The sequence below is a fragment of the Pinus tabuliformis genome, chromosome X, assembly GCF_031772625.1.
Source record: "Pinus tabuliformis cultivar Carrire ecotype Pingquan chromosome X, CPIR1, whole genome shotgun sequence".
NCBI classification, from domain to species: Eukaryota; Viridiplantae; Streptophyta; class Pinopsida; order Pinales; family Pinaceae; genus Pinus; species Pinus tabuliformis.
In genome coordinates this window covers 137,079,535-137,099,938 of record NC_142308.1, presented here as the reverse complement: position 1 = coordinate 137,099,938, position 20,404 = coordinate 137,079,535, and the positions used below count along the sequence as shown (strand labels likewise).

Here is a 20,404-nt window from a genome sequence, read left to right as displayed (position 1 = left end):
ATTGTCACTATCTCGCTTTTGTGACGATTTCTCACTAAACCTATGATTATATAAGCATGATTGGGTTAGACTCCATGCCCAATGGTTAAATTGTCCTACAGTCCAACCAACCTCAGTTTTTCATAAATAAATATGGCCATAGGACATATTGCAAACACTTTACCACTGTGATCTTGGGTAGTTATGTTTAGAGAGAGATCCCTCTCCAGGTTGAAGGGTCAACTTTCAACCTCAAAGCGGTTTGAGGTTACCTTAGAGTTTTTCCTGAAGCCATGGTTTTCTCTAAGTAATAACACTATGTATTGAGTGAGTTGGTCATATTATTTTGTAGTTTTGTTGTCTAATCCTTGTGAGTCAACATGATGTACCTATCATTATCTGGCTAAAACATGGATGGAACCTTCAAAAAGGCTCTTAATAACCTAGCAACTGCAAACTATAGACCCTTTTCGAAAGGTATGCATGACATTCTACAGTTGGATCGGCACAAGGAAGAACATGAGATAGGACACAAAGTCTTTACACTCGGGACATATCTGAGATTCATGATGGTTACAACAAAATCCCTCCTCAAATTGGAGGAACTAGACTCACTTCTTTCCAAGGTGGACTAATTAGATGGAAAGAGCTTGATTTGGGCTCTAAAACTAGTCATGTTTTCCCTAGTACAACACAAGTATTTGGAGCACCCTTGTGAAGGGGAAAAACTGTTAGTTTCCTCCTATACAAGTAGTATCATGATACTAACTGCACATATACCCCCTTACAATGATTACATCATGAGGAGAGTCTCCAAACTGATAGTAGAGACCTTTTCGGATTTGCATAACAACAAGGGTTCTACCTTTGAAAAGAAGCTAGAGATTCTAGAAGTCATGGACATGGTTAGAACATAGGGCATCATGTTTGATTTGGAGTGTGATGACTTGATCCTACAAATGTTCCAACATTTCTTTAGCATTAGGAAACATCATCCTGACATGGTCAAGACACATATGTAGTCCATTTTGTCTTCATGTATGGGAGTTTGTGATGTCATTTGCATGAAGTTGTTGTCTATATTGTTTTCCATTTGGAGGAAGGAACAATTGGTCTCACCCATTGCTTTTGAACTAGTTGAGAGGTTGGTTAAGTAGAACATAAAATCTTTCAAGACATGGTTGACCCAGGACGATTTGCAGAGGATTTTTGGTGACCAACCATGCAACAAGAATGAGATGAGGATGAAAGGTATTTGCTTCATCTACAAGGAACCTTGGAGACCTGACCAATCATTCATGAGTGACACAGATGAGATGGCAGAGTCAGAGCATGAGGAGGTTCTTTCTGACTTTCCAGATGAGGATTCTGCTTTGATGGTTGAGTTCATGGGTTCGTATGAGGATTCCTCTAAGGTGCATGAGAAGTCATATGGGGTTGTTGACAACAGGCCAAATAAATATTCCCGTGTGTATGATGATAATTTAATAGACCCTATGGGAGACATTCAAGGAGGTGAGCTACAATAGATTATACAACTTGAGAAACACATAGTGGAGCACAAGTACATGATGAGCCATTTTTGGAGAGTCAGCTAGCACTACAACAAAACCAGCGATTAGCATCCCTTTTTACTTCTTTTTTTTGCATCTAGAGCCCATTTTTGGTGCTATTTGCATCCATTTATCAAATATGGTGCAAAACTTGACGCAAAATTTGCATCAAGTTTTGCACCAAATCTTACACCAAGTTTAGCACCAGGTATTGCAATAGGTTTTGCACCACGTTTTGCACCAAATTTTATGCCAAGTTTTGTGTCATCCTTTACACCAGGTTTTGTTCCAGGTTTTGCATCAAGTTTGGCACCTAATTTTGTTTGACATACTTTTGCATCCTCATTTGCATCCACTTTTTGCACCTACACTTGCATCAACTTTTGCATCGACTTTTGCATCCTTTTTTAAATCATTTTTTGCATCCATTTTTTCATCCATTTGTGCATCCCTTTTGCGCCAAGTTTTACATCGTGTTTTGTGTCTAGTTTTGCATAAAATTTTGCATCTAATTTTGTTGCATCCACTTTTCCCTCTTGTTTGGCATCCATATTTACATCCTATTTTGCATCTATTATTGTACCCACTATTGCATCTAATATTTTTGTGCCACAATTAGCGCCTAGTTTGGCACCTCCTTTTGCACCCACTTTTGATTATAATTTTGCATCCACGTTTGCATCCTCATTTGCGTCTAGGTTTTCATCAACTACTACATCTATTTTTGCATCCCTTTTTGTATCCAATTTTGGACCAGGATTTGCATCGGGTTTTGTGTCTCGTTTTGCATCTACTTTTGCATCAACTTCTATTGCATCCACTTTTGCACACAATTTTGCATCCACTGTTGCACCCATTTTAAATTTCACTTTTTGCATCCCTTTTTAAATCTTCATTTGCATCATACTTTGATTCTTTTTTTGCATCTATCATTACATCCACTTTTGTTATGCCACAATTTGCACCATGTTTTTCACTCACTGTTGTATCCACGTTTGCTTCCAATTTTGCATCCATGTTCACATCCTCTTTTGCATCTATTTTTGCATCCACTTTTATGTCAGGTTTATGCATTGGGTTTTGCATCTCGTTTTGTATCTACTTTTGCATCTACTTACATTATATCCATTTTTTGCATCCAATTTTGTTTTGCCTGTTGCATCAATGTTTGCTTCCACTTTTACATCCATTTTTGCATCTTATTTTTCATATTTTTTGTCTATTGTTACATCCACTTTTGTTGCACCATATCTTGTGCCTACCATTGCAACCACATTTGCTTCCACGTTTGCATCCCCTATTGCATCCACTTTTGTTTCATCCATTTTTGCATATACTTTTGTTTCCGTTGTTGCATCCACATTTGTTTCACCACAATTTGTGCCAAGTTTTACACCTACCATTGGACCCATGTTTGCTTCCACTTTTGCCTTCATGTTTGCATCCAAGTTTGCATTGACAACTGCATCTACTTTTGCATCCACTTTTGTGTCAGGTTTTTCATGTTGTTGTGCATCTACTTATGTTGTATCCACTTTTCATCCAATTTTACTTCTATTGTTGCCCCCATTTCTATGTTCGCTTTTGCATCCCTTTTCCAACACTCATCATATTTTCTGCATTGATGATATTCCTTATGGCATTGACAATTATGAACAATTGATGACAATGTCAATAATATTGACAATGATGAAAATGAAGATGATGGCGATGACATGAATTGTGATTATGATGATAAAGACGATAGTGGTTACAATGACAATGATGATGATGGCAATGATTATGATGATGACGATGCTAATGACGTTGGCAAATCTTCCCAATTTTAGATGTTGTCATTGTCATAATCATAAGCATTATCTTTGGTGTCATGATAATCATTTTCATCTAGGTCATCATCAAAAACAATAATGGCATGAATGATGATGATGCATGATTACAACAATGTCGATAGAAATTACATTAATGATGATGATGGGGATGATAATGGTGGTGATGATGATCGTCATCGATCATCTGTCAAAAATAGAGTTGTTATTTCTCTTACGTATATCAATGTGTCCTAAACAACCCTTTTCTAGCACTGATCACATTTTTTGGGTTGATGATATTTCTTACAACATCTACAATTATGAACAATTGCAAACAATGTCCATAATGATGATGATGATGGCATGAATGGTGATTATGATGATAATGTAATGATGGCAATAAAAATGACAAGGATGATGGTGATGATGATGACAATGATTATGATAATGAGAATGACCTTACAATCTTATGGATTCGTGAACAATTACTAGTTTCAATACCATCTTCTGGATACGTATTACTATCATACTTTTTAAATTTTCTGTCTCTCTTGAGGTATCTTACTATAATGGTGTTGTCAACACTAGAAAGATATCTTGTTGTAATGGTGGTTCTAATGTTAGCACTAGCAAAGTTTAGTAGGGAGGATGCTACTATAAGAGGAATTCCTTCTAAGTGACTATGGCATTCAAAATGAGGCTTTATGGGCTGCTTGTTAACACATGTTCTCATGCTCATATAAAATTAATGTGAAAAGTTGCTTTAATTGGTTCCCATGCATAATTGATATTGATAATGGGGTGGTATAAAATTGTAATGGGCATATCCGTTAGTTTGTTATGATGGGTCAACAACATTGAAACCATCCAAGTGACATTTCACCTTGGAACAATCGTCGTTCGTGCGAAAACACGAAGTTTATGTAAATGAAAGTTGTGATTGTAGTGGAATTAAAACCATCGAGAAATATCAAAGAAGACGCTGCCTACCAGTTTTGAAAGACAACCAAGGCATTGAACAACTATTTGTGTTAGGATGTAGTGAGGGAATCAAAGGAAATTTGGCAGCCCTAAGTTGCCATTACTATTGCCAATCACACATTCAATAGTAACCATAAAAGGTAGCCACATATAAACAGAACCTCGAGGTGTTGGCAGTCAGAATCTATTGTAATAACTTTTACGTATATATAGTTTTGTGTTTAGATGAGAATGAAGTGGGCTTCATCCAGGGTTCGGCTCAATCCTCGTCCATTCCATGCAGTGGTGTTTAATTCGCCAAGCAAGAGAATATTACGTGAGTGTTCAGAGTTAAATCAATAGAAATCAAGGACGTGTGATTGTCAAATTATTGCTCCTCCCTTATGATTGAGCGCTTGATGCGATGGTCATTATCCTTGGGTGATACTTTTATTCCCCATTTTCTATTGAAAAAGTAGCGTTTTTCTGTTCGATTATGATAGGATTGGATGAATGCCGGTTTGGGTGGATGTAGACCCATGTTTTTTTGTGGTGATCTTCGAATGTATTGAGGATAAGAAAAAAATCCTTGACCAAGGTCCATGGTTTTGGGGATGAGTTGGTCTTCTAGTGAAGCCATGGTTTCCCAACTTCAATCCTCTCACTATGTTGCCGATGACTACTCTAGTATGGGTAAGATTCCCAGTTTTCCCATTCACTTTACCCATCTAGATCTCTTAGAAAAAGTGGGCAATTTTATTGGAAGATTCGTCAAAGTAGACAGGGAAAGACTTTTGAAAGGCATTTTCACCTATGTTTGCATATGTGTTTAGGTAGATCCCAATGAAGTTTTGCGAGATAAAATTGAGCTCAAGTGGATGGGAATTGTGTATTCCCAACCCCTGGACTATGAAAATACAACTTTTCGATATAGGAATTACCAACAAGATAGACACCTTCAAACTGTCTGTCCCTTTCCAATAGGGGCTTCCTCCTTACAATCATCTAAGAACTCTAGCTGCAGTTGGAGGGATCTTAAGGAAAGAGAGGGATCCAAAATGTAACACCCCTCCCTTGTGTGTCAAACTTTGCAAACCTAAGCTGAGAAAAGCTAGGTATGATGTGTAATATAAAAAGTAAATACATTATTAATAAATTAATCACTTGGAAAAGCGAGACACCAAGAGATGAGATTCTTGCCAAATCACATTGGTGAATGGGAAAGGATAATTCTTTCATGGTAAAGCTTCTCGATTTAATTCTAGATAAGTTGGATGGATTGGAGATAAATATCCATTGAGAAAAACATAAAAGTTGTGCGGGAGAGAAAGGCAATCTTCTATGAGGAAAATCCTCATGGGAGAGAAAGGTGAGCTTTTATGAGATAAGCCTACGCAAATGGATAAAAAGATCCATAAAAGCGAGACACTGCTAATGGAAACCATATCATGAAAGAAGGTATTAAATACCCATTGCATAGATCAATTGGAGGCAGTTGATCCATGGCAAGAACCTCGACTCGGTGGTGAACTAAAGAGTCATTTCTAGGTTGGGTAGCGGTGCTCTGTTTTCCAAGTGTCGTTCTCTCTTTTGATCTAGTTTGACTCACTTGCGTGGATTGTTCTGTATGTTGGTTTCTTACCCTCTATGTTATAAATTCCTTAGCATATGAGAGAATTTGATTGAGTTTTAAATGCACTGCATGTGGCGTTAATGAGATGATTTTATGGATGCACATAAATGAAATTCTAATTACAGTCACAGTATGTGGATCTTATGTAGAATTGGTGTTAACCTGTCTTTTGTTAAGATAGTGAATAGTCGTGCTTGAGCCGCTATGCAAATTTGTTAACTGTGGTTAAGGCTCGACTGTATAAACTATGGTACAAGTTATTTGTGCTATGCATCCAATGCTGCACTTCTGATTAATTGTGCATAATCCCTAAGATACACATGTTAACGTGTCATGCAACTGTGGCAGACGGATTATTGATTATGTATGATAAATGATTTTGTTTTGAAACGGTAGAGCCTATGGTTCGGGTTATCTAATATATGCATTATGCATTATAGGATGAATTGCATCCATTGAGGCGTTCTAATTATTTATTCGTATTGCATAAGATATATGTTGGTGGTACTTTCGGCCATGACAATAGGAATATGAACATGCTATATGGCAAAGCTAGTTATTGTAAATGGATGACCTGATCTCCATAAATGTTGGATTGAATCCTCAAAGGAGGGATACTCGAATGCGGGATATTGAATAATATTGATTGATTCCTCCTCTGTGATGTGATGTAGGCATGGGTAGAAGTGCTTGTGTTAGCTTTGTTATGAGGTAGTTTTATATGAACGCGTGTGACAACCATTACATCTAAATTTATTACAAGCTAAAATTAGTAAAGGAAACCAATATGTTGCCTTTAATACTGTGGCTAGGAGGTGTCTACTGAAAGAGGACCCAAAGTTGATCATAATTCATGGAACAAGGTACCAATCAACCTTAAGCACAATGCAAGAATAGGATGAAAACCTTAAGCATGACCACCAACTCATCGAATGGCCTTGAGGCTGCAATATGCAAGAAGAGGATGAAAAACATTGACTTTGAAAGCTTTTACAACCAGAGAACCTTAAAACCCCAACTCCCTCCTTAGGACAAGTGTATTTGAGTTTACCAAGAGTTGGCTTCCAACACACCCAACGCTCAATGCCAAACATGACATGGTACACTAAAACACAAAGACTGTAAAACCTTTCAACATATCGACAAAGTACACATTCTTCCTTGAAATACACATTCTAAGGAAACCCACAAATGACTTCTCCTCATTTTGAGGATGGTACCTAAGTTAAATTGGATTGCATAGGGATTTCTTAACACAGGGTTCAAAATTATTACAACAATATACTCATTAATCACTAAATATGTCATTTGTAGGAATTGCAGTTAGGTGGGGAGGATAACACTCCTATCCATTTTTAAAGCTACACCCAATTAATAAGTTCTCCATGTGCCACAATAAATGCAATTTTTATGACTATAGTGACACATCCCTCGAGATTTCCTTCCACACCAACACTTTTATCCATGAACTAAAGAGTGACTATTTCATTATTATATTATACATACATGTTAATATAAGCATTAAAATTTGTATTCCTTTGTAAAAAATGCTAGTCCAAGAGATACATTTGATCACCTTGTCTTGTATCCAATATCCAATGTTGACCCCTATATCCTTAGATCTAGAGTGAAGGTTTCATTTCTAATGTTGTGTTTGAGCTTAAATTCTAATTAAATATTTGGGTTAGCCAAGGTCATTACTTAACTTAATGGCTTTGCAATATACAATGTATCATATTTTTTTTAAGTTCAATTGGTGAGATATGTCTGGGGGATTGAACTTTCGATCACTTGGATACACAAGGGCTTGCCAACATGCCTTTTTCCAATTGTGCTACTACCCTCAGAAAATATACAATGTATCATATTAACATCCACTTAAACCAAATTGACTTTTGGGACACATGTCTCTTTGATGATGAAGGGAATCCAATTATGTGATGTCAAACACATTCCCTCACAAACACTCACAAAGACCCTACACTTTTTAGGGTTCGAACCTAGGTTGTCTGTTATGAAACCAACTCACAAAAAGATAGAAAAGATAGATCAACAACTTAGAAATCAGCCTCTTCGAGGGGGAAACCTCCTTTACATTACACAAAAGAACAATTATTGGATGATACAAATGACAAAGCCTCATTTCTATATATAGGAGTCTAAGGGGTCACAATATAATCAAAGTCAACATAACAATAATAATATAAGGGCACAATAATAACAATATGGGGACAATAAGGGCACAACAATAACAGTAAGGGCCACAATGACACTAGTAATGGGGGAATCACTAGTGTTATAGGGACCTAACATTGTCTATATGGAAACACTGTATAATTTTGAATTTATTTATTGTAGATTTGTACATAGATGGATATTCCTTTCTTTGCATTTATCTTTTAGACTTCTTGCTTTCACCAATTGATTTAGAGCTTATGGAGTCTCAAGTAGCACCAATCCCCTTGCTTCTATTGGATTGAATAACATGATTTCTCTTTTGAAATCCATAATATCTCATTCACATGCTTCCTATTTCTCCCATAAGACTTTAGCACAGACTCCATGATCATGTTTGTGTCCCTCTTAATAACGCACTCCTTGGAAGGGGCCATAAAATCTTTTATTAGGACTAAACTTGGATGTCTCTTCTTTCTTGCCCTTTGATTCTTCATTCAATCATACCACCCATCAACTTGTTATTTTTCCATTTTTCTTATAATGACCTTTGTTGTTGGGAAGGTGCCTTTCAAGTATTTTGTCTTTGCATATAGATACACATAAAGTATCATTATTTTAATCTAATGGACGTGGTTGTTAAAATCACCAATATTTAATTAAATATGCATTGTTATACCTTTGCTCAAGTCAACTTCAATTCAAATTCTAACACATGTGTGTATACCCTTCCTTGCTTAGTTTGTATATTGTTGTAAGTCCCCAATATATTTATGTTGGCTTTTGAAAGATCATCTCATCCCAAAATAAGTAGGGGGGATTCAATATTCAAATCCGGCAGAGTGGGGTTGAAGAAATGGATATTGAAGATGGATTCAATTATAGAAACTATCTTTTGAAAAAAGGTTAGTTTTGCCCCAAAAAGAAAGTCCCTCCTTTGAGACCTTGCCACAACTTCCATAGTTGTGAAATTTTACAATAATAGAACCTCTAGAGTAGAGGTTTACCATATACTTAGAACTTAGGTTGGAATTGATTTGATTCTTGAACTCTTTAGATGATGACTAGAGATCATTAAATACATAGTTTGAAGCGTTTGCTTGTAGTTATTAATGAACTTGTTAACCATCCATAGATGAATACTTCCCTTGCACATGTGCTTGATTTTGTCAATAATGAAAGAATCCTACTATGTTTTTGGTATATTCGACAAGACTACATCTTTAAAATAAAGAAGATTCAATTCTTAATGCTTTGCAATCCTGTAAGAGGGAGGGACAATCGAAGTCACGCAGGAGGAGGTATTCCCTTTGTTTAGCGAAACTCTACAGAGATAAAGCACTAAATGCAAGATTAACCCCTTGTTTATGTGATAATTAGGGAATATATATCTATTCTCTCAAAGATTAGTCTTATATATTCAAAAAGAATTTCTCATTTATTCTAAATAACACTTAACACTGTTTATAGAATAATTTCTCACCATTACAATCACAATAATCATTTTTCAAGGCAAAAACTACATCAAAACTTTTTGAATATGCAAGTAGATAATCTCCACAAATGAAGATGAAAACATATTTTGAGCATGTTTAAAGTGGATTAAAATATAATAATAAAAGACACAACAAAAATCTTGATACAATAATAGCTCAAATAATTATCTTTAACAAAAATCTATTAAAAATTACTATAAAATTATAAAATGAAATTAACATTAATAAATAATCAATTAATTTATATAAAATCCCAATTTAATAATGAATAATTACTTAATTCTTTAAGTTCCACTTCAAAGAAAGCATTGACACATCAGCTAGAGAAGGGTGCATTATTGTTTCAGAGTTCTATGTCCGTCGCATCAATATTTTATTTGATGTGCCCAACTATTTTTCCAAAGTAAAACTATTATTCAACTTAAATAATAGAATGTATAATATTTCAAATTCTATAAAATGTATAATATTTCAAATTCTTAAAAATCCTTTTTACTGAAACACAAATATATGGCCGTGGATGACATGATCGGACGGTAGATATTCTATCCCACCTTTAAATTCAAGTCCTCTTGGTAGTTTGGCGCCATTGCGTGTATCCCTCTCAACGAGCTCAGTAGCTCGCATATGAACAATCATGGTTTGCAATTGCATAAACATTTCCCCAGAATCGATCCACGAGCCACCAGATCTCTCTCTGCACGACTTCCAACAGTTCATCTGCGTTTCTTCGTGGTCAAAACGATTTCAGAAAAGGTATTTTTCTGCAAGAGAGTGCTAAAATTGCAAAGCGCCATTATTTTCTTGTCGCCGTCATGAATCCTCTACGCCTTGTCCTAATGAAATTATTTAGAGTTCTTGATTGGAAAAATTTGCCATATTTCAATTTTCTGGAAATATTTCATTAAATAAGCTACCGTATTATCTAAAATAAATCTGAAGAAAGAGGCCGTGCTCAAAACAATGTTTTAAGCAGCAAATTTCACAAGGGTTATTTCTGGTTCAGTTATTCTGAGCTTTCAATGGAAAATTTTGACTCTATTTTGGCTTACAGGCAAGATTTCATAAACTAACGCTCTCTATAAATGGACTAGACAAGGTTGTGCTCAAAATTTTGTTTAAAAAATGGCAGAGTTTGGGAAGAAGTTCTTTAAGTTAATGGATCAGCATTCAGATGCATTTCGAGTGGTTTGATTGAATGATTTCTGTCTCAGTTCCGCACATTTAAAAGTTTTGGAGAATGGGAATTGATAATTCTGGTATTTGATGGTGTTCTATTCAAATTACACAGAAGAAGATAGAAAGCTAGGGCTTTTAGAGACTAAGCGTACACAATGGCACAATCTTTACAGGTTTTCGTGAGATTTTTAAGACAGGCAAATAGGATAGAAAATTAGGGATTTCACTAAGCCAAGAAAGCTAATGCTACATTCTTTACAAATTTACTTCAGAGTTTTGAGACTGAACATTTTTGATGCTTTTAGACCCACTGCTTTATGTAATTGGATTTATAAGATAATGGCTAAGGTTTTGTCTGTGAGATTAAAATCACTACTTTCTAACTTCATCTAACCAGAACAGTTTGGTTTTCTAGAGGATTGTCAAATCTATGACACAATTGTTTCAGCACAAGAGGGCCTCTACACTATTCAAGTCAACAAAGTTCCAGCAATGGTGATCTGTCCAGAAAAGCACTTTTGAATGTGTTTGTCCACTTTCCATAAGGACAAGAGTCCCAATCCCTATGGGTGGACTGTGGAGTTCTACCTGGGATTTGTTGAAGTGTTGGGAGACAACTTACTTCAGGTAGTGGAAGAAATGAGAAGCTTTAGTAAGGCTCCCTGGCTCCTTCATCTGGACCTCTATTGCACTCATTCCAAAGGTGGATCAACCTGAGTCTTTTTATGCTTTTAGACCCACTTCTTTGTCTAATTGTATTTATAAGATAATGGCTAAGGTTTTGGCTGTCAGATTGAAAGCACTACTTTGTAAGTTCATATAATAGAACCGCTTGGTTCTCTAGAGGATCGTCAGATCCATGAAGCAATTGTTTCAGCACAAGAGGGCCTCCATATTATTCAAGTCAAAAATTTTACAATAATGGTGATCAAGTTGAACCTCTCCAAGGCTTATAAAGGGTGTCTTGGCTCTTTCTGATACTTCTTTTTATCCATATTAGTTTCAACTTACCACTGGTAAATTAGATTATGGGATGTGTAATTTAAGCTTCTTATGCATTTTTTATAAATGGTTCAGCCTCTAATTTCTTAAGACCCTCAAGAGGGTTAAAACTTAAAACAAGGTTGTACCTTGTCTCCTTATTTATTTCTTCTAGTTGTTGAAGGACTAAGTAGGTCCATCCTAGAAGAAAAAAAAAAAAAAACAAGATACATTCAAGGGATTAGCAGCGACTCTTGTAAAGAAGATCATGGCATTGCATAGAACCAATTATTCCCCTGTCCTTGCAACATATCCCTGTGGTTATCCTATTAAAAACCCAGGCCCTAGCAGCAGAAGAAGTGTGTGCCTCATTTAGGCCTTCCTCTCCCATTGGTCGCCCTAGATCCTCACCCCACTTGATTAGGACAAGCAATTCTTCCTCTTTAGATTTACTTTAGATAGAAAAGATACAGAGATAATACAAACAAGAATAGTATGATTAGTCTTCTTATTAGTTTAGTATCACTTGGAATAAAGAATAACTCCTTTGTTTATATTATCTAATCAGTAACTCGCAAAGGCATCAGAATAATAATTAGGAGTTATTGGTTTCTTTTTGTAGTATATGTGGTTGTAGTAATCTATTACAAGTAGGGAAATCTTGGACAAAGAAAGTATGTTTTGGATTACATACAGTTTAGTCTTGACTCCTGAAAAAAGATAGCGGAATGTCTTTGTTAGTAGGAGATTAGGAACTAACAATACGACCGAGACTTAAATTCCTTTTACTGTTTTACTCTTGAGGGATTAAGCTCCTTAGACTTCATAGGCAACAAGAACTACAAATTACATACATCGGAATCATCATCCTTCTTTTTATTATTGGTATTAATGGAATGCTTAAGACATGAGCTTTGAAAAGATGAACAATGCTTTATTTATATATGGGTCTTTGAGAAGAGGACGAGTTAATTTAAAAGGATATTAAAGTAAGTTGAAGAAACTCTTTAGAATACTTTATAGTAAAGATCCATTTATAGTTTATATAGATACAAGCAACTGGAAAACCACCTCACTATGACACCCTTCACCTTCGTTTTTAGAGGACTTTTATACCACTTTTTCTCACCCTGGAACCAGCAGCCCACAACAAAGAGGAGATATCAGATTCCAGATCCTTATGATATATATAGCATTGTCACATTCACCCCCAAGAAGCTACAAACAATAAAGTGAGAGTTATCTTTTAGTTTGTAGTATTATTAGCAGATCAGATCAGGTTGGTCACTACACTCCTCTCTTCTTGTTTCTCCTCCAGAGCCTTGGTTTATATTTGGGTCTTGTTGTGAGAAACGTATGAAGGTGGAAGTATGAAGATCCTTGGATATGCAGAAGTTGGATCTAGGATATGTTGGATTAGGATTTAGAAAGTACATAGAGAATAGAATAAGAATTAAGATTGTATAAATTAACATATAGAAAGTCGTGTCCTTTGATAACAAGGAGAAGGAACAGAGTCGTGTCTTTTGATAGTGCATGGGTATTGATAAAATGTGATGGAATGCATTTTTGATGAGATGCTTGACCATAAGATACTCAGAACCTTATGACTGTTTGGCTTGAACAAACGTTGGACTTGGAATTTGCTCAGAAATGAATTCACTGTATTATATATTTACACTTGTAGTTTTGTTGTAATAGCTACAGGCCTATGAGCTTAAACCCTGAACATACATATGCATTGATGTGTGTAATTAAGGTGAACAACCTGTATACCTTTCAATACCAGGGCAGTGAACATAGCCCAAAACTTGTAATGACAACCTTGCTGAATTAGTTACAGGAAAGGTATGTGTCCTTCCAACTATACCTAAACATATATATGTGGCATGGGAGTGATGGGATATTGTTCTTTGGCTGCCTTAGTTTCTGTATGTTAAGTGATCTGGACTCTGGAGTATTAAGACTCCTCCAATCATTATTTAAATCATGGAGGTGATGTCAAGTAGATCTGAGTGAGATTCTCTAAATTGGATCTGCTCATCTAGCTGACTGTTCTATTAATTATTCTTGAACACCTGAGGATGTGCATTCTAATTGATAGAAATAATACCTTGTCAATTTTGAAAGATAGTCTCCCAGCCAAGGCTATTTCTACTTTGGTTTTGGGTGAGGATATAGGTAACCTACCGGTGCCAAGAGGGCTGAAATCAGGAAAAGTGACAATACATCTTACCTGGATTATCATATTGATATTTACTGTGACTAGATTGATTCATTATCCTTTTGGCTGTACTTACCCATGGGTTTTATTTTTCTCTTATTACATTCCTAAAAGATTTGCGGAAGATCTCAAAGCGCTCTTCTTTGTTTAATCCGTCTGTAATGATTGTTTTCCAAAATATGCTTGCAAAAATATGCTTGAGCTATTTTGACATATTTAATGTTAATTTTAAGATATAGGTATGGTATTGGGTTTTTCCCTCATGGTACAGAAATGGAAAGAAGATGAAGTGGACAACAATAATTAGAATTATTCTTAGAAATTAGTTAATGGTTGGTATTGAAATAAAAATAATTATTGTTTTAAAAAATGTGATTTTATAATAAATTAATAACAATGAAATAATAACTTTCTTGTTTATATTCAGCCTGTAGGCTATTCAATTCCATATCATTCCATTATTATTTACAACTCATTTAATTGTCAATCTCATGCTATGATATTGGCTTTATCCCCAATCCAACATGTGCTGCAGATTTACCTTGATATTCACTTGTGTTATTGTATGTTTTTGCAATTTCTTGGAAAGCTTTAATGCATTTGGTCTTTTATCGACTCCTTTGTAATGGTGAGATTGTACTGTGTAATAATTGTTCTCCTGTAGCTTTCGTATTTTGGATATGGGGCATTACATCTCGAGAAACACAGATAGACTAACACTCTCTTTATTTTCCTGTAAATAAAACAGAGAGTTTCAGGTGCTTGAATCATGGGTGGAACACTATAATGCTAAAGAGGTTCAAATTTGAAAATTGTTGCATGCCTTTCCTCCATAACAACCGAAAAACTCTAGCATAACAAGTGAAACAACTCTTTAACAAAATGGAGAGGGGAGGTGCAAGTAAAACAACTCTTTCAAAAAATGGAAGCTCTCTCAAATCGGGCAATGATGACTCCAAGGACTGCCTTTTGAGTTCTTTAATTTCCTTCAAACTCTCCTCTCCTTTTAGCAGACATTTCAAGGGCAAAGATAATTGCATTTCTAGCCTTCCCATTTTTTGTTCCTTTCTTGTGGTGGTTTTCCCAACAATTTCCACCCTAAGTAGCGTTGTTGTGGACGAAGTTTACTATTTTCTTATAAATGACATTTTGCTCCTTCCTTCGAACGTTTCGAACAGCTTTAGGTACCATTGTTTCCTTTAGAAATGACGGTTCCATGTTTAATTCGTTGTTTCGTTATGATGTCCTCTCTTTAACCGTGGTGACCTACGTTGCGTTGTATTTGGTATAATGGTGTCTCCTAAAAATTGTACCTATCTCAGTTGTATCGACTCTGAAGGTCTGGGAAGTATTTGATTTGCTTGAAATTTCTGCTATATTTCAGTCTCACTCTCTCAAGCAACAATTGTCTTGAAAACAAGTTAGCAATTCTTTTGGCAGCTTTATACGGTTCAGTTTACAATCCCCTGCCACACTTCTCAGAGTACCAAGATAATTTATATGTTCTCTTTTTTGTTTTAACTGTCTTCTGTGTCTGTTGATGTATGACTAAATATAATAATATAGTTGAACTACTCATATTTCAATGTTCTCATGTAGTTTTTACTACACGATAGAGTTGAGGTCTCTCGGGTTTCCTCGTAATCTTACCCTTGGTAGTCTACCGACATCTTTGAGGTCTGTTCATAGGTTCCAACCAAATCATGTTACAAACCACACATGATCAGAGTGACATGTGGACTAGCTGAAGAGGAAACTAGAGCAGGGTACTTCCTAATTGTTATTCTACCCCGGATTCAGAGGAGCAGCCAGGATTTTATCCATAGTTTCTTTCCTTCCAACTTTAGATGGGATCTCACCTCAACCTTCTGCCTTGGTGGTCAATCAACATCTTTGACGCCTGTTCAGGGTTGTGCCATATTAGGTTACAGATCATACATAATCAGACCGAGTTATGGACCAGCTCTAGACATATCCAGAGTATGGCACCTTCCAACCATTAGGGGTAAATCAGCTCCAGACTGATCCAGAGTATGACACCTTCCACCTATTAGACTAGGCCATACATAATCAGAGCGAGTTATGGACCAGCTCCAGACAGATACTTTGCAGATCCAAAGTATGGCACCTTCCACCCATTAGGGGTAAACCAGCTCCAGACAGATCCAGAGTATGGCACCTTCCACCCATTAGGGGTAAACCAGCTCCAGACTGATCCAGAGTATGGCACCTTCCACCCATTAGGGGTAAACCAGCTCCAGACTGATCCAGAGTATGGCACCTTCCACCCATTAGGGGTAAACCAGCTCCAGACTGATCCAGAGTATGGCACCTTCCACCTATTAGACTAGCCCTACATTCAGCAGAGCAGAGATAATATTTTCAAGAGTTTCCTTGCTTGGACATTAGATGATAGGAGAGCCGAGCATCATCATTCCTATGCCTCCCGTAGGATCACACAACTGGATCCTTTCTTAAGCTTTTGGCAATTCCAACAGTGATCCAATAGCCTGGTTCCCACCACCATTGACATCATCCCATCCCTCTCTCCAGACTTTTAGTGTAGACACTCTGTTGTATCCCTACATTTATGCTACTATTAGATAGTTTGATAGTTTTTTTTTTCTGCTTTGTGCAGACTATCATTGTGTGTGATATATATATATATATATATATATATATATATATATATATATATATATATATATATATATATATATATATATATATATATATATATATATATATAAAATATTAGTTAGGTTGAGTTCAAGTCAGGGTCACTTTCAATGTTCGATGGAAGAATGGTTTATCCAATTGCAGGATGTTGTCACTAGGATTATGCACGGCTTGGATTAGCTAGGTGTATCTCGCAATTGACTTTTGCCCCCACATTCAGCAGAGTAGAGATGATATTATCAAAAGTTCATTAGATAAGAAAGTAGAGCATCCTCATTCGGGTGCCTCACATAGTATATCATACAATTGGATCCTTTCATGAGCTTGACAATTCCAACAATGAGCCAATAGCTTGCCCCCCCCGCCCCTCCTCATCAGGGTTAGAGGACATTGACATCATCCCATCACTCTCTTTTGCTTAGCACCAAGCTTTCCAGATTACCAGTATAGACTCTCCAATTGTATCTCTATGTTTATGCTACTTTTAGATTTCCAGTGCATTATATATATATATATATATATATATAATCAGTTAAACTGTGTTTAGGTTGAGATCAGCTCCAATGGTTGATGGAAGAATGATTTGTCTAATTGTAGGATGTTGTCAATAGGTTTGTGCAAGGCTCTGTCTCACTAAGTGCCTTACGGAATAATTTTTACCCTTCACAAGTGGCTCCCACTCACAACCCCTCCATTAAATCGACCCCTCTCCATTAAATTTGAACATGACATTTCATGAATTAAATCCAACACAAACTACTTGATCCACACTAGATAGGTTTATTCTATTGTTAAATTTGAAAATGACATTTTATGGGCTAAATCCGACACAAACTGCTTGATCCACACTTGATAGGTTTATTCTATTGATATATATATATATATATATATATATATATATATATATATATATATATATATATATATATATATATATATATATATATATATATATATATATATATATATTTGTTTTGGTTACACTTAAACTACACAATTGTCATTGTTATATTTTTTTAACTTTATTTTTTCTCACTTTAGGAGTTACTTTTAAAACAACGCATTTTATTTATTCTATTGTTGTATATATATTTTTGTTTTGGTTACACTTTAACTACACAATTGTCATTGTTATATTTTTTAACTTTATTTTTCTCACTTTAGGAGTTACTTTTAAAAAAACTCATTTTATTTATATTGGATATATTTTTTAATTCCATTGATTTGTTTGTATCATCATTGGTTGAAGATCAGCAAAAGTAATGTGGTGTCCGTGGCAGAAGATGAGCTAATGCGCATTCTCATATTGATGCGAAACTTTGTGCCTGGATATAAGCAAATTGTTGAGGGTGATTGGAAAGTGGCAGCAATTTCTTACAGGTCATATGATCTAGAAGGGAAAACTATTGGTTCTATTGGTGCAGGGCGTATTGGCAAAGAACTACTTAAGCGTTTGAAGGTATTCATTCTTAGGATCTAGTACTACTTCATGATGTTGCAAACTTCTTTTCAAAAATCAGTGCTCCATAATTCTTACGCATGCATGTTGTTTGTTTCAAAATTTCAATCTAATAATAATAAACATTACATGATGTTGAATTGAATTGCGTTCCTTTGTACAGCCCTTCAATTGTAAGCTTCTTTACCACGACCGTCTTTCTAAAGGACCCGAATTGGAAAAGAAAACTGGAGCAACATTGGAGACAAATCTTGACGAAATGCTACCTAAATGTGATGTACTTGTCATTAATATGCCTCTTTCTGACAAAACTAGGTGCGCCTTATCCCAATTTCATAAATAATCTCTCCCATTATTCACTCAAACATCAATAGCACCTATATATTTTGTACAACTTGTGAACAAAAACCTAATTATTGTTTCTCTTGCCCTTTCCTTTTGGTTACAGTAGGGGAATGTTTAACAAGGAAGGTGTTCTCTACCAAGCCTAGCTTTTCTCTCAGAATCTTAACATCCCCTTTGCAAAGGGTTTCATTAGAATGGCAACAACCCGCATTTAAAGCGTTTCTCCACCCATCCTAATTAGAAATACAATTTTGGGTTCTCTACTAATTTTCTCCACACCCATTTAATCTAACAATGGACATAGAGCATGTATATTTATACTTGTGTGTTGGAAATACCATTTTATACTTTAATGTTTATTATTTTTGTTTTATTGTTATTACTTGAATTTCTTCTTAACAAGTGGTTGTGTTTCTTTTGGTTTTAGTGAAAGTATGGGCTCCAATGTTGGCTCTCTTATTATGGAGTATAATTCATCTTTGAGAATTTTTCAATTATTAAAGTAGGTTAGTCAATTGCTTAAAATATTAAATTTATTTCAAAAAGTTTTTGTTACTTTATAGGTTAGACACTGGCTTGAAATATTAAACTTATTTCAAAATGTTTTTGTTACTTTATAGATAAGGTGTAGATTTCTTGGCTCTATGATGAAAATAATGAAGGGAAAATACATGTTAATATGTTACTTGTGCTCTTTGACTGAAAAATACACGGTGAGAGAAAAATGTATATTATGCTAATTGAGGAATTTTTTTCACTTGTCGAACTTATAGTATTGAATTTAACACACTAACACTTTACAACAATGAACTAACAATATTCATGATGAAAATAGCAATATGGAAGATTTATCTGCATAATGAAAAAGGCAATATGGAAGATTCCGATCACATTCCAAGGCATTTCTTAAAATGTGGATGTGACAAAAGGTTGTTGTGGAAGTTGTTGTTTATATATGGAAAATTTCTTGATCATTGTGTATAATCCTAATGTTGATAGATATGTCTAATAAATGCTTCCAGTTAATGGGGCATTGATTTGAGCATTCAATATATTTTTATTCTTTATCAAAGTATTGTTGTATTTGTATTTTTCAATTTATGCCTTACGGCGTTTCCTTTGCAACATCTGGTGCAAATGCTAGTATATCTTACCTCATTTTATGGTTAACATTGTATAAAAAAAACATGCGTTGTGTTATGTAATTAATACTAACATGTAATATTGATTTTTTTTGTCAGAATGCTATAGGTAATGATTGCCAAGACGATGATCCAAATTATGTTCAACATATATCAGGAGATGATGAGGATGAGGATGAGGATGATGGTGGTGAAGGAGGAGATGATGATGATAGTTGCGGTGTTGGTGATGATGTGGATCAGAGTAATGAGGATGGTCAAGATGATCATGAGGATGATCTTGGTGGTGGTAGCTAGGCATGCACATGCATTGTTTTTTATGAAGAAATTATTGTGTAGAATGACATTGTTATGTTTAGATGGGTGTTGTGAATTTACCCTATATCAATGAGACATTTTGATTTTGTAATCATACGATGAGTTTGATTTATGTATGTTGTTAATTTATCGTAGAATAACGATATTCATGAAATATTTTGATTTGTTAATCATATTTGAATTTTACTTGTTTTGATTAAAAATAATACTGATTTTATTAGTATTATGTTGCTATTTTATACATGTTTTGAAAATTGTTAATGACACATTGTTATTTTTTTGGATGGATGTTGTCAATTTCTCTTAAATTTCTTTACAAATGATTTTGAATTGTGATATCTGCCTTAATGATATTTAGAAACTATCATATATTTCACTATGAATCTATAAAGGGGGTCATATATGTAAAGAAAAATATACTCTATATAAGAAGTCAAATGCGGATGTAACCATGGATGCAAAATTGAAAG

The 20,404-nt window shown here is 35.1% G+C and overlaps 1 protein-coding gene across 1 annotated transcript; it reads left to right on the top strand.

Annotated features, from left to right (window-relative positions):
- The first annotated feature begins 1,295 nt into the window (after positions 1–1,295).
- LOC149138843 (formate dehydrogenase 1, mitochondrial-like) lies at positions 1,296–20,090 on the top strand. The gene is made up of 3 exons (XM_089450512.1): positions 1,296–1,394; positions 17,920–18,129; positions 19,716–20,090. The coding sequence occupies exons 1-3, from the start codon at positions 1,296–1,298 to the stop codon at positions 19,911–19,913; spliced, it is 507 nt and encodes a 168-aa protein (XP_089306638.1). The 3' UTR covers positions 19,914–20,090.
- The last annotated feature ends 314 nt before the right edge of the window (positions 20,091–20,404 follow it).

Excerpts from the sequence above, each read along its gene's own strand:
- LOC149138843 (XM_089450512.1), top strand. The coding sequence starts at position 1,296 with ATGGCAGAGTCAGAGCATGAGGAGGTTCTTTCTGACTTTCCAGATGAG. Across the intron at positions 1,395-17,919 it reads CGTATGAGGATTCCTCTAAG|ATCAGCAAAAGTAATGTGGT; the intron begins GTGCATGAGAAG and ends CATTGGTTGAAG. Across the intron at positions 18,130-19,715 it reads AACTACTTAAGCGTTTGAAG|AATGCTATAGGTAATGATTG; the intron begins GTATTCATTCTT and ends TTTTTTTGTCAG.